Source organism: Strix aluco, chromosome 3 (genome assembly GCF_031877795.1).
Source record: "Strix aluco isolate bStrAlu1 chromosome 3, bStrAlu1.hap1, whole genome shotgun sequence".
Taxonomy (NCBI): domain Eukaryota; kingdom Metazoa; phylum Chordata; class Aves; order Strigiformes; family Strigidae; genus Strix; species Strix aluco.
The window spans coordinates 73080747-73101426 of NC_133933.1; the positions used below are offsets into that span (position 1 = coordinate 73080747).

Here is a 20680-nt window from a genome sequence, read left to right on the forward strand (position 1 = left end):
TTAAGAAACAAAATGGTGGGAATGAGAAAAAGCAAAGACTTCCATTAGGAAACACTAAAAATCCCCAACATATTCTTTAAACTGCACATTGTTTGGAGCTTTTTTTGTTTGGATGGGGTTTTTTGTTTTGTTTTTAAATAGAAAAAATACCAGATACACTTTTCAGACTAAGCAATGCTTAAAAAAAAAAAAAAAATCAACCCTTTCACACATCTAACTAATTTCTTCAACGAATTTACCTTGACAGCGACAAAGGCTTAATGCACGTGACTCTGTACAGCTCCCCCTGAAAACAGACCCAACATTAGTCCCTCTGGAGCATTACTGGATATGGGCACAGCTCCAGAAGCAGCTTAAAGAAACCTACGATGAAGCTGTTGCCAAGAGGGGCAACTCCACTGACCACCTTCTTCCACATGTTCCTGCCACCAGCCTCACCCTGACCGAGGTCAATAGATGCCAGCGTAGGGAAAGCAGCTCCTGACTCTCTTGGCTGGTGATGGCTGAAGGCCAGGACTTGAACCACCCAGCTGGGCTCAGGAGGAGGATGGGCAGCATGTCCTCTTTTAGCAGCAGTGTGGACACCTTAGACTGGCTTAAACTGCTTATGAAAGTGCACCCTAGGATGGACATGGTGACAATCAGAGCTAGTTCCAGGTTTCTTAAACAAAGGTGGAGGTAAAAAGAGTCAGTGTATTTCAAGAGATAGGGGCATGCAGAAAAAGAAGGTTCAGTGAATTTTTACTCACTTTGGGTGTAAGAAAGATCAGGAGCATTTTGGATATGGGTGGACAAGAAGCTGCCCACAGGTCTTTCTGTGGTCTGACAGACAGCACTACCTGTGAATCCCGTTCAGGTAACTGTCAGTACCTGAATGCACCTTTCACAAAAGCACCACCATAAAATTTCTGACTGTCCATTACATCAGGAACTCAAAGACAATACAAAGTGAGGAAAATCAGCCTGTTAACAGAGCAGGGCTGAAGGAAGGAATGCTTAGGCATCACAAAAGAAGACATGTGTGTTTTAGAAAACTGTTAACACATGCTGTTTTCCTTCATTCATTTTGCTGCTTGAACACACAGCAGCTTGCCTGGGAAGGCTATGCCATGTAAGTTGACCAGGACATCTCTTCCAATCACATGCTGTACTGCCTTATCTACTGGTTGGTGATTACAAGGTCATAAGTTAAAAACGTAGACAAAAATCACAAAGACTCTAAAGATATGGGACACATGCCCTATTTTCATCTATGGAGATGACATCAACATCTGATGTGTTGCTGACTGCCAGCACTTCATCACACAGCTCCTCAGGAGCCATAAAAAAAGAGCAGCTCAGTTTATACATGCTACTGATCCCAAGCACGATGTGAAGAGCCGTATCACAGACACCATGACAGACTGAGGAGACATGATGAAGCATCAGTGTGGAAAGCTGGAAGCAAGGGTGTTACAAAATAAGAGATCTCCCTTAACTTTGTATTATTATTTAAATGCAGGTGGAAGGAGTTCTGTTTTTCAGAGCATTTAGGTTAACTTCCAACAGTGTACTTCAAGCACACTATGGGAACTTGTTGAAGAAGAGAAATGAAAAGCCTGCCCTGAGGATACCAGGCAGGATATGCAGACTCCCTGATAATGACTCCCTCGAGTCTCTGCTTGGAGGCCAAAAGATTTGCAATATGATTTCAAATACACTATCTCATGCTTCTCATGTACTTGGTTTATGAATATTCCTGCCTTAAAGAGATAAAAATCTTACAGATGTAAACCTTATTGTTACTAATTTGTTATTAATTTGAGTTGATTATTTTTGGAGATTTTGATAAGGAATGATTAGGACTAATCAATTAAATGGAATCTCACAGAAATATCGGTTTTTGTAGAAGATAGTGGTGTAATGTTTTAAGTAGCCATAGAGATGTGTTTAGTTTAAAGTAACCATTCAACCAGTTACGCTGCTAGACGAGGTACCATTGTTAGTTTAGTAAGGATTATTTATAGTCCTGGAGACTAGGTGTTTTAAAAGCTGTATTGTGAAAGGGCCTCAAAGCATGTTAAAATTGCAATGTGAGCCAAAGTCCCTGAGTCAAGGGCATTTGAGGGTCTTTCTTTTAGGTCAGTAGTCTGTGGTGGTCGCAAAAGCAGCCCCCTCGACTCATTTCAGGACTCAAGTGCACATGACTGGAAAGAGGTGGGAATATGAAAATGATTTACAGGAATTAGCATGTTTATGTATGCAAACTTGATTAATATGTATTACTATATCCAATATAATCAGCATGCTACACGAGTTAGGTGTGCATTGTTGGTGAGACAACTCCCCTGCACACCCAGCCGTTAATAAAGGAGTGTCTGCTTATCTACATCAAATTGGTGTTGATAAGTTCTTTTATCCCGTTTTGGTGACATGTCTGAAACTACAAAGAGACTATTTTGCCTCTTCCCTGTGCGCACAGATCCCCAGAGAGCTACAGGGAGTCAGTGGGCAGGGGAGACAGACTACGGCACAGATGTACCTGCATGGTGCAGAGGAGCGCTTTGCAGGCACTCCAGGCACAGGTCCTGGAAACCTGGGTGGGAGAAGAGGCAAAGGATCCAGTCTGCTTGGTCAACAGCCCTCCCAGGAAACATCGAAGGGAAAAACCTCTTAAGAGTCCAACCCTTTCCCCCAGAACAAGACACACTACCAAAATCACCTCCAACGAGCTGCACCTCCCCTGCAGGCACGCAGAGTAACTTCACAGGTCACCAGCACTCAGCAAGCGCAAGACCCAACAGGCAGCTGGCACGACCTGGGGATAGTTCAGACTGCCCCAAACAGGATGAGCCAGTAGATCCTGGAAGTGAAGGACTTGCTAACCACACAGACATATTTCCCTTCATTATCCCCAGCAGAAATATGACAACCGTCTTCATTAATTCTCCCAACATGCTTCCCTTTCCCCTCCTGCACACGTATACCTGCCACAGCCTCGCAGTGTGCTTTGTGACCAATTGCTCCACAGCTTTCCTCCCTTCCTCCAGGGGACACTTTTTAGAGATGTTAAGTGCATCTGCATTTAAATATAATTAAGAATGTAAGTGCTCACTCTTTCCTGAAAATTCAGGCCCTGGGAAAACAGCCCTTGGAAACACATCTGCTTCTTTCAGCAGTGAGATCAGTTTTAGCTGATTGAACACCAGTCATGTCATTCCCTGATCTGACTTTTGTGGAACAAACCACAAGACATCACTATTTTGAATCTTACTTTGAGTAACTGCTATAGTAGAATATAATTTTTAGAAAATATCAAATCCTGATATTTTTTCCCCAGTGATGGAAATTCTACTGTAACCCTTTTAAATTTTTTGACTCAGTAACTACTGCCACTGTTATAAAGGTATCCCTGATATCTAATCTCCACTTGTTTCTCTCCATCTCCTAACCCGTTCAGCCTGCCAAAACTCTTTGCTACGATATTTCAATTATTTACACAAGTAATTTAGGATAAGGCTCTGGGTTTTTTTCCCCTCAAGAACAGCTATAACTAAAAGAGTCTCTCACAACTCCTTCTAGTCCCCAAAAATTTGCTTCCTCCCTGGGTTGTGCTAAACACAGCTCACAGTATATCAGTTCAGAGAACCTGAGTTAAGGGCAAAAATACCCCCTGGTGCTGGGTCCTGGAGGTTCAGAGGAAGATTACAAGGACAAGTAAAGCCATGAAACAGCGTCCATGTAAGAAATGCAGAAGTTCTTCAGCCTGAAAAGGAAATGATGGAAGAGAGATATTTTGTAGAGAAAGGAATACAAAAAAAAAAAAAAAAAATCATAGGAGGCTTGAATACAGTGAGTAGGGTTTGACTGTTCAGTTTCTTCTACAAGAACCTGTGGCCACCAAACAAAGCCAGCAGGAGAAAGACTGTTCTTCATGCAAATGGTAGCAAACCTGTGCACTCTTTACCAAAAGATACCATAGAAATCTGCACAGACCCAGGGAGAGACAAGGTAAGCATATGGAAGAACACTCTCTAAATGCACAAGCTAGAAGCATCTCAGAAGATCCCCAACAGCTGAAAAATCATCAGAGGATGGGCGAACATTAGTGCATATAATTTTACAAGATTCACTGTGTTCTTAATCTTCCCCAGACACCCAAGTGTGGCCTTTGTAGGAGAACAACTGCTGCACTAAACAGGCCCTGGTCTGAAACAGCATGGCCATTCCTACGGTCCCTCTAGCACTTCTTCTCCCTAGAATTATGAACACCAGGCTTGGACACAGTGGTTCAACAGCAGTCATACCGTAATTCCCATTACTCCCTTGCATAAAACTTCCAAGTATCTATACTATTTTTTTTTCTCCAAAGTGATGTTCTGAAAGTTTATGCTCAAGTAAATATGCACATCAAGTACCCCTAGTAATTTTTCAGAGTTAACAAGGCCCCTCATCCTGGAAATCTTTGTTTTGCAACCTACTTTTAAAACATGTCATTTGCCCGTGCTCAAATCACCAATAAATTCACATAATTTAGCACTGGTAACGTTCACTGCTTACAATTTTTACAACTTTGTACAAATGTGATGGGTACTTTTTTCCCCACTACAAAAGCATTAAATCACACACAGCAAGCAACTAATCCCTTCAGAGGTAAACACACATGGTCAGTCATCCTACTGGAGGGAGATAACTGTCCAAATTTAAAACTCATGATGTTCTAGAATATAAACTCAAGGGCCTAACAAAATACTTGTACATAACATCAGCAACATAATTCTTACAAATGCAATTGGCCTTGTGTGACTATTTGAAAATTAAAGGAAAGAATACAAAAATCTTGTTATCAACCCTTTTTTAACAGCGTACTGAAGGAAAGCCACATCAGTGATCAAGAAGGTCCATCAATAAACTCTTATGACTCCTACATGAAAAGCAGCTCTGCCAATTAAAAAAAGATATTATATCTATTACACTAATGTTTACCTTCATTTCTGTTGGGGGGGGGGGGGGCGGGAATCACACCACAGAATACAAATACATCAATTCTCCTATGTCCTTTCCTCCTCCCTGCTGCCCAGCACACCAGAAAATTACTGAAAAATTCAACCAGTAGCATCACATAATGGGCTAAAATTATTGTTAGTTTCTCTGTCGTTCTTCACACAATTAAGAAATCTCTTTATTTTTATGTTACTGGACACAGTTTTCATGTTCTGTCCTTTACCTTTCCATTTCAATTCCATCACTTCCCACCTGAAACATACATCAGTTTACTATCAACAGCCAAGTTTACAATTTGGTTTTATATATCCATATAGCTTCACTTCCAGACTTAAAACAGCAGACCTAAACAGCAGACTTAAAAACAGCTCAGTCTTCTGTATTTACTTACTATAGGTTTTGAGGCAACTTGTCATGTGTTGATAGGCAATACCTACAGATTACATACAAAACACCAACTTTCACTTATTTGTGTCTTTTACTTAGTTTTACAACAAACAGGAGCTTATCCATCAAGATGAGAATTAGAAGAGGATTCCACACATGGGGAGCTAAAGCAGCGTTAAAGTGTTTCCAGGTACATTTTCATAAGTGCTAACAGCATTATTTCTAGTACTTACTGCACAGATCACATTCTCCTGCCGGAGGACAAGGCATCCCTTCTGTGTGCGACAGTTTCTAGTAAACACCAATTAACAACCCAGCTTGAATATAACCTGGTGGCCTTAACACTGATCCACGGGGATTCGAGATAATTTGTTCTTATTCCAAAATAACTTATTTGAAACTGACTGCCATTCAGTCATTTGTCTACCTCATTCTTTCCACACGGTTTCAGCAGCCGATGCTACACCAACTGTCTGAAGCTTCCCAACCAGCCACTGCCCACTACATTCAGTTTACAGTCATGTGTAAATTATTCCAAACCCCTTGTTATTCTACGCAGACAATTACAACGAAATAAACTTCTTCCTATGCTGCTTTAATTTTGAGATCGTGATTCTGGAAGAAACAAATTATTTCCCTTTTCACCCCATATCTACTCTCATTTTTGCTGTCTGAAGCCAACCTGAAACACAAAGGCTAAAGCAAGGTCTCAGAACTTGGGAAAGTTCAGATGCTGTTCGTCTTACTGTTGTATTAAGCAACTTAACAAAACACTGAGTAGCCCAGTTTGTAAATCACTCGGATTACATGGAATACAAAGTACTTTACTACACGAATAGGGCTGACCAAATCAAGTCCCCAGAGATTAGGGCTGATTACAGTTAGCTGATTACCAGCAAAAATTCATATGGATTTTCTTATTTTTTTAAATGCACTCTACCTTTTTATGATTAGCACCTTAATTAAGTCCTCAACTGCATCCTACTGTTGAATAACTGTACCAGGTAGTATAAAAGACAAAAACCAGGTCTCATCAGCAGAAGTTTCAATTTTCAACTCGATATATACTGAAAAGTCCATTTCAGATTAAGCTTATTTAGCAAATGTCCTAACTATTAGAAATTATTATGCAAAGCGAGTTCAGTAAGTCCTCCAACTTTTTATTAAATTTAAATTCTCTATAAGTTTTCACTGCATTGCAAGCAACTTTCAACTTTGAAACAGAGTAAGTACTGCTGGTATCATGGGAGCTGTCTCTGCTGGTTCTGTGCCAGTCAGGGCGAACATTATGAGTGATGAAAATTGCTATGGTCTCTCTGGTTTTTTTATTAACATTTGTTCTTGGCCAGCTACCCAGAACACTGAGAGGCTTGGTAACTGCACGCTTGCTGTGTTGCTCCCATATTGCTCCCTGCCCTAGTGATGGTAGGGAGGACAAGTCAAAAAGGCATCCATTTTCTTCCTCTGGACTCTGGGGAGATACTCTGGCACCTCCTATTCAACATACAATATACTATCTCATTAAATAGGCACATACCATTTACCCCTCATGGCATTTAGGACTCCTGCTTGTTTTGGACAGAAATCAGAGCTACAGTAAGAGGAGGTTTTCTTAGTCTCAGCTCCCACTTGTTTGTTGGTGAAATTGAACATCATACAGTGAACAAGAAAGAATGGCTTTATGATTAGAGAGAAGAACAATAAGCTGTATCAACTGGATTTTATTGGGCTGGTAAGATAAAAGTAACTGTGTGATGTGGGACAAATCACCTAGACCAAAGTTTTCTTTATGATGCATTCTTTAATGGAGACCAATTCCTCACATATGCCGACCACTTATGTTTTCAAGTATAATCAGTGGAATCTAGGAATATTCTGCACATCTGGTAGAAAGACACATTATATTGTGCTGGAATAAATATATGGATGAAATTCAGAGTGTGGTGCTTGACCCTAATTTACACCACTGTTACACTGCCTGCTTTCAGAAGGTCACATTTTTTCCTGTTTTGGTGTCTTCAGTGGCAAAACACAAACGATCATTTTCATCCAGTTTAGCAACTCTTGACAGAAATCCTGGTTTCCTAATCTCACAGGAGTCCACCTAACAGGTCTATCTCAAAGATGTGCATCCTGCCCTACAGCCAATAAACCACTGCTTCCAGGCTGTTACAGTTCCACTGCTGGGTTCCTGCAACTCACAGAATCATCAAGGTTGGAAAAGACCTTGAACATCATCCAGTCCAACCATTAACCTCACACTGACTGTTCTCAACTACACCATATCCCTCAGCGCTATGTCAACCCGACTCTTAAACACCTCCAGGGATGGGGACTCCACCACCTCCCTGGGCAGCCCATTCCAACACCTAACAACCTGTTCTGTAAAGAAATGCTTCCTAATATCCAGTCTAAACCTTCCCTGGTGCAACTTGAGGCCATTACCTCTTGTCCTATCGCTTATTACTTCGTTAAAGAGACTCATCCCCAATTCTCTGCAACCTCCTTTCAGGGAGTTGTAGAGGGCAATGAGGTCTCCCCTCAGCCTCCCCTCCTCCAGACTAAACAACCCCAGTTCCCTCAGCCGCTCCTCATAAGACCTGTGCTCCAGACCCTTCACCAGCTTCATTGCCATTCTCTGGACATGCTCAAGTAATTCAATGTCCTTTTTGTAGTGAGGGGCCCAAAACTGAACACAGTAGTTGAGGTGCGGCCTCACCAGTGCCGAGTACAGGGGTAAGATCACTTCCCTGTCCCTGCTGGCCACGCTATTTCTGATACAAGCCAGGATACCATTGGCCTTCTTAGCCACCTGGGCACACTGCTGGCTCATGTTCAGCCGCCTGTCAATCAACACCCCCAGGTCCCTCTCTGACTGACAGCTCTCCAGCCACTCCTCCCCAAGCCTGTAGTGCTGCTGGGGGTTGTTGTGGCCCAAGTGCAGCACCCGGCATTTGACCTTACTGAAACTCATGCAGTTGGCCTTAGCCCATCGCTCCAGCCTGTCCAGATCTCTCTGCAGAGCCTCCCTACCCTCGAGCAGGTCAACGCTCCCACCCAACTCGGTGTCATCTGCAAACTTACTGAGGGTGCACTCGATCCCCTCGTCTAGATCATCAATAAAGATGTTAAACAGGAGTGGCCCCAAAACCAAGCCCTGGGGGACACCACTCGTGACCGGCCGCCAACTGGATTTAACTCCGTTCACCACAACTCTTTGGGCCCAGCCATCCAGCCAGTTTTTTACCCAGTGAAGCGTGTGCCCATCCAAGCCACAAGCAGCCAGTTTCACCAGGAGAATGCTGTGGGAAACAGTGTCAAAGGCCTTACTAAACTCACCTAGTGTTTGTGAAAGTGTTTTAGAGCCCATGACAAGCGGGGGGAAAAAAGCAAAACAATAAGAGAGAGAAGAAAAATAAATATCATAGCTTAGCAAGTCCACATCTTCCACAAAAACAGGCTTCCCACAGAAAGTGCATCGAACCAAGCAGCCAAGCTGCAGAAGTAGGTCAACTAGGTTATCCCAGGAAGAAGGGGAGAGCATCCTGGGCACTGGGTATAGTGGCCAGGGTGCCCACGCAACCATTGCGCCGCGCCAGACAGACACGTCCTTGGAGGTCTGAAAGCAGATTACTGCAGCAACAACAGAAAGCGTAAGAAAGTTAAGAAGCCGATTACCACATAAGCCAAGAAATGAGGCAAAAATAAGGTGAAAGGAGTGTTATTTCCATTGTTCCTCAGGAAAGAACTAGCAGTATTGGCGCTTCTGTTTCTTTAAGGCAAGAAAATGAGGACTATATCTGCAAAGCAATGTCTTACAGGGTGAGATTTGGAGACTGAATGGTACAAATTATTCCAGAATTATAGAGCCACTGAAGAACAATACAAGTGCTAAGAGAAAAGGGGAATATGAGCCTACACTGGGGAAACCTTCTGGCAGTGGGACCTGTCCAGCCATTTAGCAGTGCCTCAAGAGAAATGATAAATACCTCATACCATTAGGTTATTTCTAACAGTGCCACCACAGTGCTAGCAGATATGCTGTACAGAACAATCTTGGCTGGGGAGAGGGATACTGGAGGATCCCTTTCGAGAGGATGCCCCCAGTCGCAAGTCCTCCTCCTCCTTGGCTCAGCGATGCCACCCGCCGGCCGCAGGCATTAACGCAACACGGCACTCGGATACCAGGCCAGGAGCTCCTCACTCCATCTCTGTGCTTCCATTTTCTTCAAGAAAAGTCTTTTAACCACTCTCTCCTACAAAGTGGGGCAGGGAGCACCACCACCTCCAGATCTCTGCAGCCTTCAGAAACTCCGTTATGGTCTTTCCACCGGAGAAGAGGGATTTACTGAGTCAACAAAATCCTTCTGACAGAGTATCAGCCCTTGCATAAATCTATTAAAAGAGATGACATTCAAAGCAAAAGAGTAAGGATGTCACTGTCAGCATTTACAAATTCATAAAGGCAAACACATTGACAAACTTCTAATGACAGGACATTGTCTGCAAGGAACAAATTACAGTGAGATGTGATGTTCCTTCCCTAATCCCTTAGAACAATAAATAAAGAAGGATTTATGGTCCTGTAAAACATGAAAAGGAGATTATTCACAGGACAGGGGTCTTCATTCTGTTAGACTGACAGACACGACCCTTCTAGGCTCAAAGCATCTTATGACAAGACCTCCATTAAGGCACAAAGTATATATGCATTATCATACCAACACAGATGAGATTATGCAAGACTGTTGCTACATCTAATGCATTTTTCTTTTGACTAGAAAAAAACCTAAGCATTTTGGCAAGGTGCAGAAAACATTCAGAAAAAGAATTAGTAATTCCTGTATCAGATTTTCTTAAAGTTCCAGATATTAAGTCAAAGCTGGGTAATTGGGAAGAAACAACCATCAAACAAAACCTCCAGGCCCTTGTGCCAACTCACCTAAAAAAATGGTTAACCATGAGTAACAGAGAGACTATTTTATTCAGAGCACCTCAGAAACATCAACAAAGGGACAACTTAGAGCGGAAAAAAATCACATGAAAGAAAAAAAATTGAAATATATGCATCCATGTTATATAATGAAGACAGATGTGTATGCATGGATAATCCCTCTCAGCCAGTTTCATATGAAAGCATATCAACAATTAAAAAATAAAGTCTTTACGAGTTTGGCAGTACCTTCCCACCACTGCAGCTAACACGGCTTCCAGCAGGGAAGTGCTGAACACACACCTTCTGGCAGAACTCAACGCAGTGACTGATGGTTTTGTCCTCTGCCACATGCAGGTAAAGGCTAACTATTTAAACAAGTCCAGTTTTTACGGGCTGCTATGGGTATAGGGAGAGCTCTCGGAAACTGCTCAGGATGTTAGTGAAGGATGTTACTGCTTTCAGGAGAGCAGCAGTAAAAACGGCTACGCAGGTAACCACTGCCAACTACAGGTGCAGTGGAGGAAGGCAGGTGTAAGACATGCAGACCAATACTACGGTGATTCCACAGAAATGACTTCCTTTAGAGAGTTGCATAGGGAACGTGGAGCTATTGCACTTGTTTCACAATCAACTGTTTTCCATCTTCTTTAAAGTTTCACTTCCACAATTTTGATGCTCCAGTTGGGTAAAAGTCTTTATTTAGGAATAACCAAAAGCAGGCATTTGAACAACAAAGAGGTTTCTCTCTCTCTGGATTTTGTCAGTTGGGGCTGAGCTCAGCTCACCCGCAGCATTAAATTATTGTATTCCACAACAGAAATTCTGTATTTCTACAGAGCCCAGAGCCTTTGCACACACGCATGACGACCAGTAGCATTTCAAGTCATCCCTGCAATGATGCTAGTCCACACGAAACATGGGAACACTTAAAATACAAACATTAGTAAAACCTGAGTTTGTATTGATTGTTGGATCACAAGTCAAAAAAAGACCTGGACAGCTTTATATTCTCCCTTGCCAGCCCTGCTGCACTCTTCAGTGAGAGAGAGAGAGATGCCATCATCCCCCTTCTCCCCCATCTTGCCACCACAAGTGCCAACTGCCGCAGTGTTTTTCACAAAACTACTGAAACACTACAGAAACAAAATTCAGCTACCTCACAAAACCCCAAATTCCTCTGGGTACAAACCAACAATGTCACTGCTTTTAGCAGAAGCACTTTACTAGGAATGCCACAGAAGTTTATATTTTGTTGTGTTTGTGTTTTTTTAAATTAGCATACTAGCAAAACCAGAAGAGTTCACAGGTTCATTCATTAACAATTCTCCAGTTTCCCTTCTACAGATTTTATTTCAAGAACAGTGTGGTCAGAACTTCAGATGAAGAGAAGCATGTTTTCTTTCAGTCTCCAAATTATTGATCTCATCAGATTCAAACCTACCAAAAGCTATAGACTGATCAATAAATCACTGTAAACTCTTGAGTTTGCTAGGAAACACTTCTCCAAGATTTATCTTCTTTTTGGCAAGGCCTGTGCTGTCTTATAAAAGACAGTCTTCAGGTGTGGACTAGTCTGCATGTGTCAGTCAATGCATAACAACGTTTTTACTGCAGATTCATTTCTTTCTCCTAAAGAGGACTCCTCCTTAGGGGTCAGCCATTCATGCACACACTCTGTGAGCAGGAACGGTCTGCTTTGAGGATAGCTAGAATTTTCTATCCCCTTCCTTCTCTTTAAAGAGATTCCTTACAAAGGAGGATTCCTTACAAGATGAAACCAGAGTTCTCTTAATCTAAGAGTTCATTCCTACAAAATACCAAGAGAAAATTTAGAAGGAGGAGTATTTCATAAATCATATCTAAAATTACTTAGAGTATCTAACAAATTACAATCCAGAACTGCAAACAGATGTGTATATGACTCATCTCATTTATGCACAAACTGAATTTTTTCTGAATTACTTGCAAGAATAAATTTGAAAAAGGTATTTATGATTAACTGAGGTACAGATACAGTTGGGGGAGTGAGGGGGAAAGAAGCTTTCCAGCACACAAGCCCTTTGACATCTTGCTTAAAAACATGTAGTTAATTTACTTACTTGTTCATGCTTCAACAGACAAAATGAATATGAATTGAGACTGAAGTCTTAAACAGTACACATGAATTTATGAAACAAATAACCCCACCAAAAAAACCTGAACCTCAATGCCAAAAACCAAAAAGAAAACAAAAATAATTAAAATAAAATGCAATAAACTTAATTGTTGCCTATAACAACGCTGAATTTTAGAACTGAGAAACAAGAAATCCATTTTTTTTGAGAACTGCAAGATTAAAGTTAGAAGCAGATGATATTCAGAACTACGTAATTTTGTTTGTTTTTAACAGGAAGGATATCCAAAGTCAATTATCCTTTTAAGGAAGACCTACAGAATATGAGAAAAGTTCATTAACAAGGTATCAAAACAAACATATTTCAAAATTTTGTAGCATTAACATAACTCACCAGTACTATAGTATCTTTTAAGTTCTGTGCGTCTGATGTCTTTCAGTTGATTGTATTTTTTCTTTTTCTTTTCTTTGTCTGGAGCAGTTTCCTTTTCCCCAGCAAATTTACAGTTATCTTCAGAGGAACTGATTTGCTCCAAAATAACTTTACTTTCATCATCTTTCTCAGAAGGTGTTTTGGAAACAGGAGATCCAGGGGAATTGGCAGAGACAGTCTCGGTGTTTTGTTTGGCTTGCCTTTTCTTTTTCAAACTATGCATAAAGAAAAAACCCACAACATTAAGATGTAGCCAACTTTTACAGACAAGTTAACTCACTTGCTAACTTGATTTTTAAAAAATGAATTTAATATCAGAATTCCTTACAACTCGGTAAAAACCATACACTTTGCATTAGTGACTTGGTAACTAAGATTATCCTACAGCATACTCTTCAATCATATCATCATCTCAAGGATATCTTCTCAAGAATATCAAAGAAGATAATAAAGTTTTTACTGTTGTTTACTGAGGAGGAGGAACAGGGAAAAAGAAACAAAAAAAAATCAAAAAGCTGTTTTGTTCTAAACCACCATACATCTAAATGTAGAAACAAGATACTGAATCATGTTTTCAAGATGAGGCTTAGGATGAAATAAAACCTCAGATCATAATGTATTATAATGCAACAACTAACATAATTTCACAGTCAACTGCTCCTGCTTTATAAAGCTACTTGTTTTGATATAAACTTGTTATTTCTTTCCATTTTGTCCAAGGTTATCTCCCAGTGGCCACCCACACTACTCCACATCTGTTCTTGCACAACCCACACCAGCTGGTACTCCATGTACCACCCAGCAGCTCCTTCCACAACACAACGGATGTGGCCACAAACTGCTTGTGCAGGAACATTTTCCAGCTGCTATAGCTCTTCTGAGAGAAATCTTAACGAGCTGCCTATAAATCTTTCAACTTATCACTATAGCAACAAGAGTATTTTCTTGTAGAAGACTCCTTAAAGCACAGCGCAAGTGAGAAAGACACTTCAGGAATCCTAACACGGAATTTTCTGCTAAATCACCATCTTTAGCACTGCCTTTGCTTAGTGAGAGCAAAGGCTGACTTTACGGGCTGAGGGTCAGTGTCACTAAAATAGTCCTCAATTAAGAATCACTGAGACATACCACATAAAATGAAAAACTAATCTATCTAATGGTCCTCCTCTTCAGTACATTAACTTCTTAGTTACAAGGTACCTAAGGGAGGGAGTAGTATATTAATCTTCTGGATGCTAACAACTCTGTTATGTGCACAGGAAGAATTATGCATAGAAAATACAGGCAATCAATGACTCACCACAAATGGGAAAAGGTTACATGATCTCACAGCAGTAGTTTATTTAAGGGAAAAGGTAATGCATTAAGTTACTAATATAAGGCAGGAATTTCAGAGATTCTTCCTTCTTTTATATTTATATGCTATCAATATATCTTTTCAGGCTACAACATAAAAATAAATACACAGAGCATTGAGAATTATACTAAGACATTTCAGGCTACACTTTTTTTAATAAAACATCAAAAACAGTTCCCAAGTTTAGAATACCCAGCTTGCGATCTCTGAAAGGAGTCAGTTTCTCAGACCACATGTGACCAACACCTTCCAGTGAAACATTTCAAAAGATTGTCTTGCAAAAGCTGTGTCTATCACATACGTATGTATACATATTTCTCAAATGCTTCCCAAAATATGATAGCAGATTCACATTCTGCAGCCAACTTAGTGTGATGTTGTTGTTCCCCATTCATTCAAACCCACTGATTTGTAAGACAGTGAGTAGTAGTAGCTCATACTCTGCACAGGCAAAAGAGATTTAGTGTGTCGAGTTTAGAAACTTTAGAGATCAGGTCCTGACTACACATAAGAACAACCGATGGATTTTTAAAAGGTAAAAGTGAATATACCTATATAACAAATGAAGTGTTTTGTTTAGACTAATGAAAATTCGTGTATGCAAAGGAAGCTTATTTTTGACTAATAAGCCACAGTCCTGATCAAAGGCTGCTGTAGCAACCACAAAACATTAGAGACACGTTGCATACACAATGTCTATATTTAGCCCCGGTAGAAATCTTTGCAAAGCAGCCCTCTACACTGAAATGGCATATCCCTACCATGGTTGTACTTGATTCCAGACTTGTAAATGAGACACATCCCTGACTTTTTACTCTAGTGACTCAACGACCTTCCTGTATGTGTGCATATCACAGGGTACCCAAATCATGTGCTTCAGTAGACAAGAACTGGCAAGCACCCACTGGCAGCCCCATTTCTACTCACACCGCGTGAGAGACTTCTGTCCTTAGATTCCTAGTCTATTTGTTTTGATCACAAACTCTGTTAAGTAAGCTTTCTGTAGTATAAATGTAGTATCTCAAAACAACAAGAAAAGCTGCTAATGGAAACACAGAACCCTTTTTTGGAGGGGAAAAAAAAAAGAATAAAAGAGACCTCTCTAGAGGTCAACAGTCCTCAAGACGATACTAACAGCACTTTCCTTAAAACATACTTATTTGAACTAGAGTTTTCAAAGTTGCCCCAGGCAACCTTAAGAATAAAGAGCTAAACCAGAACTGGTCCATTAGTGATAGAAAGAAGGAAAGCATAAAGGACAATCTGAACTGACTGACTGCAACTTAACTGACTGATGCTTCTCCCTGCAGTATTTAATCTTGCCTGATTCCCACATACTGCAGCCCACCAAGAGCTCATCACACAACCTACAACATCCCCAGCATGCAGCTGTTGCTGCGAATGGACAGTGCCACAGGCACCAAGAATCTGGGCAACTCCATAATTTCTATTCTGTCCTCATGGCAGGCATCAGATTTTCAGATAGCGCCAAGCCTACTCCTCTTGCCCACTGCTCTGTTTCAAGGCAATGACTATCCAACTCTGAAAGCAGCAACCTTGGCACTACAAAAAATACCACATGAGGACCAAGTATCCACAACATTCACCACAGGACTCAGTTACTGCAACTCTGCCTAGGGTGCAAGGAACTGAAGGAATTAATGCTTCAAACATTCATTGACACAGAAAGCCTCAAGGACAAATTGTGGCCTTTGTGGTTAGTCTAAGGAATTAATTGTCTGCCTAGGGAAGTGCAGAGTGTATTGAAGGGTACATGGCTCTGCTCCCTTGCAGTTGTATAGGCAAATTCCTTAGATAAGCCTCAAAGTGGGGAGACTGAGTAAAACCGTATGTTCAGGTTAATGCCTACACCTTAATTTATGACTATAGCCTTGAAGAAGAGCTAGAAGACTGGTAAGAGATAAATAACCAGCACCAGATGGACCGAAGCAAAAACTGAGAAAAAAAAAAATAAAGGCGTGTGAGGTGAGCACAGCAACCGAACTCATGGTCCACCTTTTTTCTCATGGAAATATGTTCATGGAATACCTGCCTCTCTTGGTCTAGTATGCTAATCAGCTGATAAGATGAACTTAAAAGGCCTCAGAAAAACTTTGCCGGGTGTGCACCCACCACCCAAGATTACTGGGCCTGAGACAATGCTGGGACCTAGGGGTGGTGATCCAGATTTCTTTGACTCTCTCTCCTTTCTTTTTCTTTTCTTTCCTTTCTTTTCTTTCTCACAGATTTATAGGAGACCACATTGCTTATTATCCATTTCCAAGTTTAAGTTGTTTCTACTGTAAGTAAAACATTTTAACCAGTCATTTGGTATCATTTCACCTTAATTTAACCCAAGGGGATCACAGAACCTTTACGACTCTCTGGGCTCCCAGTCCAGGTCGTAACATAGGGTTATGATCTCTGCTGGAAAGATGTTGCTTTTAGAGGTCTCTACGGCCTGGCCAAAATTACCCCAAAATCCTCCACTTCATTCACTCTCGAAAAACCTCAACTATAATATCCCAGGGAACCAAAACAAGCCTTCAACAGCATTTAAAACCATAAAGCAGCCTCAAATTTACTAAGTTTTTTGACATTATGTGCCTGCTCTTAGTAAAGCAAATACAGAGTCCTGTATACATACAAGGCAACTCATTATTAACACACTCAGGTAGTGTGCAGCAGAGATTGGGCTGCAAAGAACACAGCTGGAGGGTTTACTGCATGTTAAACAAAACTCCATTCCATTGAGGCACTCCCTTCAGCCTCCACTCACCCATCTCTCACACTGACCTGCACATCCCAGCAAGGCAGACTGGGCACCCACACAAGCTGCCAGCCCCTCTTGTGCTCAGATTTCAAACCCATCACCTCCTGAAGAAGCTGGAGGCTGAAGGTCTCATCAGCTCTTTTCCCAGGTCTCAGGTATTTCCCACCCTTAATGGCAAGAGCTGCCATGGAAGATGGATTTAAGAATACCATTTGTCAAATTATTTCCTTTTTCAACTACTTCGGAAGATTTTAAGTGGTTTTGTTCAGTTTTAAAGGAGATTTCTCTGAATAAAACCATTAGGACAAGACAATGTTGGTTATGAGAGCAAAAGGGAGCTGAAGGCCAAATAAATAAATAAACACCCTCAGTTTGACCAGTGTCAGATTTTGCAATTAAATCAGCTTTTCAGACAAAACAATATGCATCTTTTCCAGTAAATGGAGAAGGTGTTACTGCAGATGATGTTTGTTTTTCAGTATCAGAGTCAATAGATATGTTGTGTCTCACTAGGAGAGTTGCTGGGAGAAGGAAGAGGGAGAGAGAAAAAGGGAGGGCAGGAGAAACAAACAGCTTATCTGCAAAAACACTCTGGTGTCTGAAGAGTCCTACACATCTGTAAGTTCATTTGGACTCCAGATAACGTTTTTCAGGCTAATTGGTTCTGACAGGCAAAACATTTATTTTGAATTTATATAGAGGCATCCTTCTACAGCTCCTCAAAGTGTTTTCTGAGCACCAACTGATAAGCCATTTTCTAAGCCCATCCAAATACAGAGTTTCCCAGTAAAAGTTTTCAGTCTGTTACTGTGCACAGCAGATGGCATGGGGACTTTTCCAGTGAGAATCAGTGGAACTTGTTCTTAATGGGCACTGTGAGCTGACTGCAGGGACCTTTTGGGCATCTACCCTACAGAAGGAACAGGGAGCAGAAACGTTCTGCCACACAAAGACCATTCTCATATCATTTAATAAAGACTAATGATCTGAAATGGACATAATCTCAGAGTAGGCAGGTAAACACAAGGTTAGCAGTGCTCACTTAAATTAATTTGCAACTGACTGCTTAATAGCTTGGGCACTGACTTACAGGAAAAGAGCCAGGAAAGATTTCAAGAAATGGCCTACTTCATCTTCCAGATCCAAGTCTATTTGACTGCCTACAGAAGGCAAATAAATCTGCATTTTCAGAATAGAACTGCCTGAACTTCCCATTACACTAACAAGGTAGGTGGTTAGAGTAAAAAGAAAACTGATCAGAGAAAGAAGGGGTGATGTTATCTAACTTTCACTAGAAGGCTACCAAGCAACTAGTAAAGCTATGCAACTCTGACACTGAGACAATAGAGAAATGTAAAACTGACAATTTTTTCCAGAAATTCCATTTGCTTTGGTTAACACTTATTCAACAGAGTTGCCTAACAAAACAATTGAATAGGACCTCATTTGATATATAATAATCAATCACAGACAAAGAGCACTAGATGCACATTGTAGGATGTTCTAAAAAACTCCTAGGATAGTAAGGCATGATTTTTATGATGTATTTACATTAATAAAAATCATACAGCATGGACAACTCTTGCTTTAGAAAAAAAAGCATCTAACAAAGTGGTCCTCCAAAAAAATGTAAAAAAAGAAGGGGGAAGGGAGAAGAAATCTTCATTTTATCTTGAAGCTGACACGGTTTTCCTTTTGGGAAATTTTCCACAATGTGCATCCTCTAAAATGTGCCTTGATATCTGGCATACAATCAGCTTAACATCCTGCACAGCACAAACAGATCATGTTCTACAAATGCTGACTTTTTTTAATCCATTTATGCATATATGCAAGAAGATTAACAGATCTTGTAAAAAAGAACTTTAAAACACTTCAAACATCTTAATCTCTTTTGTTCTCATCAAGATTCCTGTTAATTTACTTTGTATACAAAACTATATACACCCCAGTTATTTCATTCAGAATTAACCATTTTCATCTTAATTTAAATCTCTGCACTCAATATAACATGTACTAATTTCTTTGTACCCTACGTGCCTTTCTCCACCCATCCAAAACAGCTAAATAAGTCAAATTTATGACATATAAAACAAACTACATACAGAAACCTTACAGTAAAAATCCCCATTAAGCACCCACTGGTCTGATCCTACTCAGCTATTCTATTCCAGCCCACACAGAACATCCATCTCCCCTTCACCCAGTTCAGCGCCAGCACGACTTGGCCAGCTCTGGGCACGGCTGTGCTCTCATCCCATCTGATGTAAACTGACAAACAAGCAATTTCAGACAAAATAAATCATTACTGTTTGCAAAGCCAAAGGAAGTAAGACTGCTTGCCAGACCTTAACACTTTGCTCCTGACCTCCTTGGTGCAGCTTTCACTTCACAACAGAACGGAATACAAAACCCTTCATCCTTAGAGAGAAATCTTCCTAAACCTAAACAGCATCCACCCCACAAGAAAGCACGCTCCATGAAACACTGAACATGCTGGTATGCATCCTGTTTTGGAAATGAGCAAGCCACAAGGCTGTAGGTTTACTATTAAAACAGGATTGCCTATTAAGGCAAAAATAAGGGATAGCACACTCTTTTTTAATCAGAGATTAAAAAAATTAACTGCAGGGGAAGAAAAACTACAAAAAAGTAACTGAAACAGTTATCAGGGACAACAGCGTGGTTGCAGTATGGTGGTTGCGGACACTGAGAAGCATCCATCTTCTGGATCTTCTGTCCAAATGACACACAGCAACTGCAGAAAGCTCTGATATTAGTAGCACAGGTCAAAGCTGGAAATTTCACTTTTATTGGAACTCCTGTTACTAATTTACAACAAATACCAGCACCAGGTTTCACACATGGTCAGTCATCAGCAATGCTCAAGAAAGAAGTTGGCATGTTCCAAAGAGTAAAGTGCTGTACTGACAATCAGGGTATGTCCATTTTCTTCCTGATACTGCCATTAGCTTACAAAAACAAGTCACTCTACCTCTGCTTCATCATCTGTAATGAGGAGGGAAGTATTTGTAGTAAAGCTGTTCTGGAATTCTAAAGACATTGTACCTTTGATACAAAAAAGTTCTCAGATTAAATTAAAATGTTAATTTTTCCTCCAGTCTTCTGACTGATACCAGGCTGGGGGAGGGGGAAATAAACACAATTTCCCAGGGTAAAACTCAATAATTTTGAGCTGCCAAAATTTTTATTTTCTTACTTTTAAGAATACAATGTTCCCATGCATCTTAATAATCTTTCTATTTTCAAAGGCAAAAAGTATCCCCATCTTTTCTGTTTACTTAGCAAGAGAGGTTATGATGTATTCATCACTCCATTACCATGACAACAATTTAATAAAATCTTTTCCATAGGGAAAGGATTTTGGAAAGCTGTTTTGTATGATTTAGACATCTATTTAATTCCTTCTCTTATAACCTCAATTACTGCAGGCTCTCAAAGAACAGCTTTAGGCAGAAAGCAAAATGAAGAAATCCTTCGCTTCGGATGACTCCTCTAACTTTGCCTGAAGTTCACTTAACAGGCTTGTTCAATTGAACAGGCACCACAGATCTATCTTGTCACAAATACCAACTTGACTCTTACCACACTCCCATCCTGCTCCTCCTCCTCTGCTAACAATGCCAGATACTTTCTCCTACTGTGGTGTTCATTAATCACCCCAAACCGCTCCTACA

At 40.6% G+C, this 20680-nt stretch overlaps 1 protein-coding gene across 8 annotated transcripts in view; it reads right to left on the minus strand.

Annotated features, from left to right (window-relative positions):
• Positions 1 to 20680, minus strand: part of NCOA7 (nuclear receptor coactivator 7) — a 104323-nt gene that overhangs the window by 41605 nt on the left and 42038 nt on the right. For all 8 annotated transcript variants that reach the window (XM_074819186.1, XM_074819188.1, XM_074819191.1 and 5 more), the window contains one exon: positions 12814 to 13067. In XM_074819186.1, coding sequence (XP_074675287.1) covers positions 12814 to 13067 — 254 coding nt within the window. The remainder of the gene's footprint in view (positions 1 to 12813; positions 13068 to 20680) is intronic.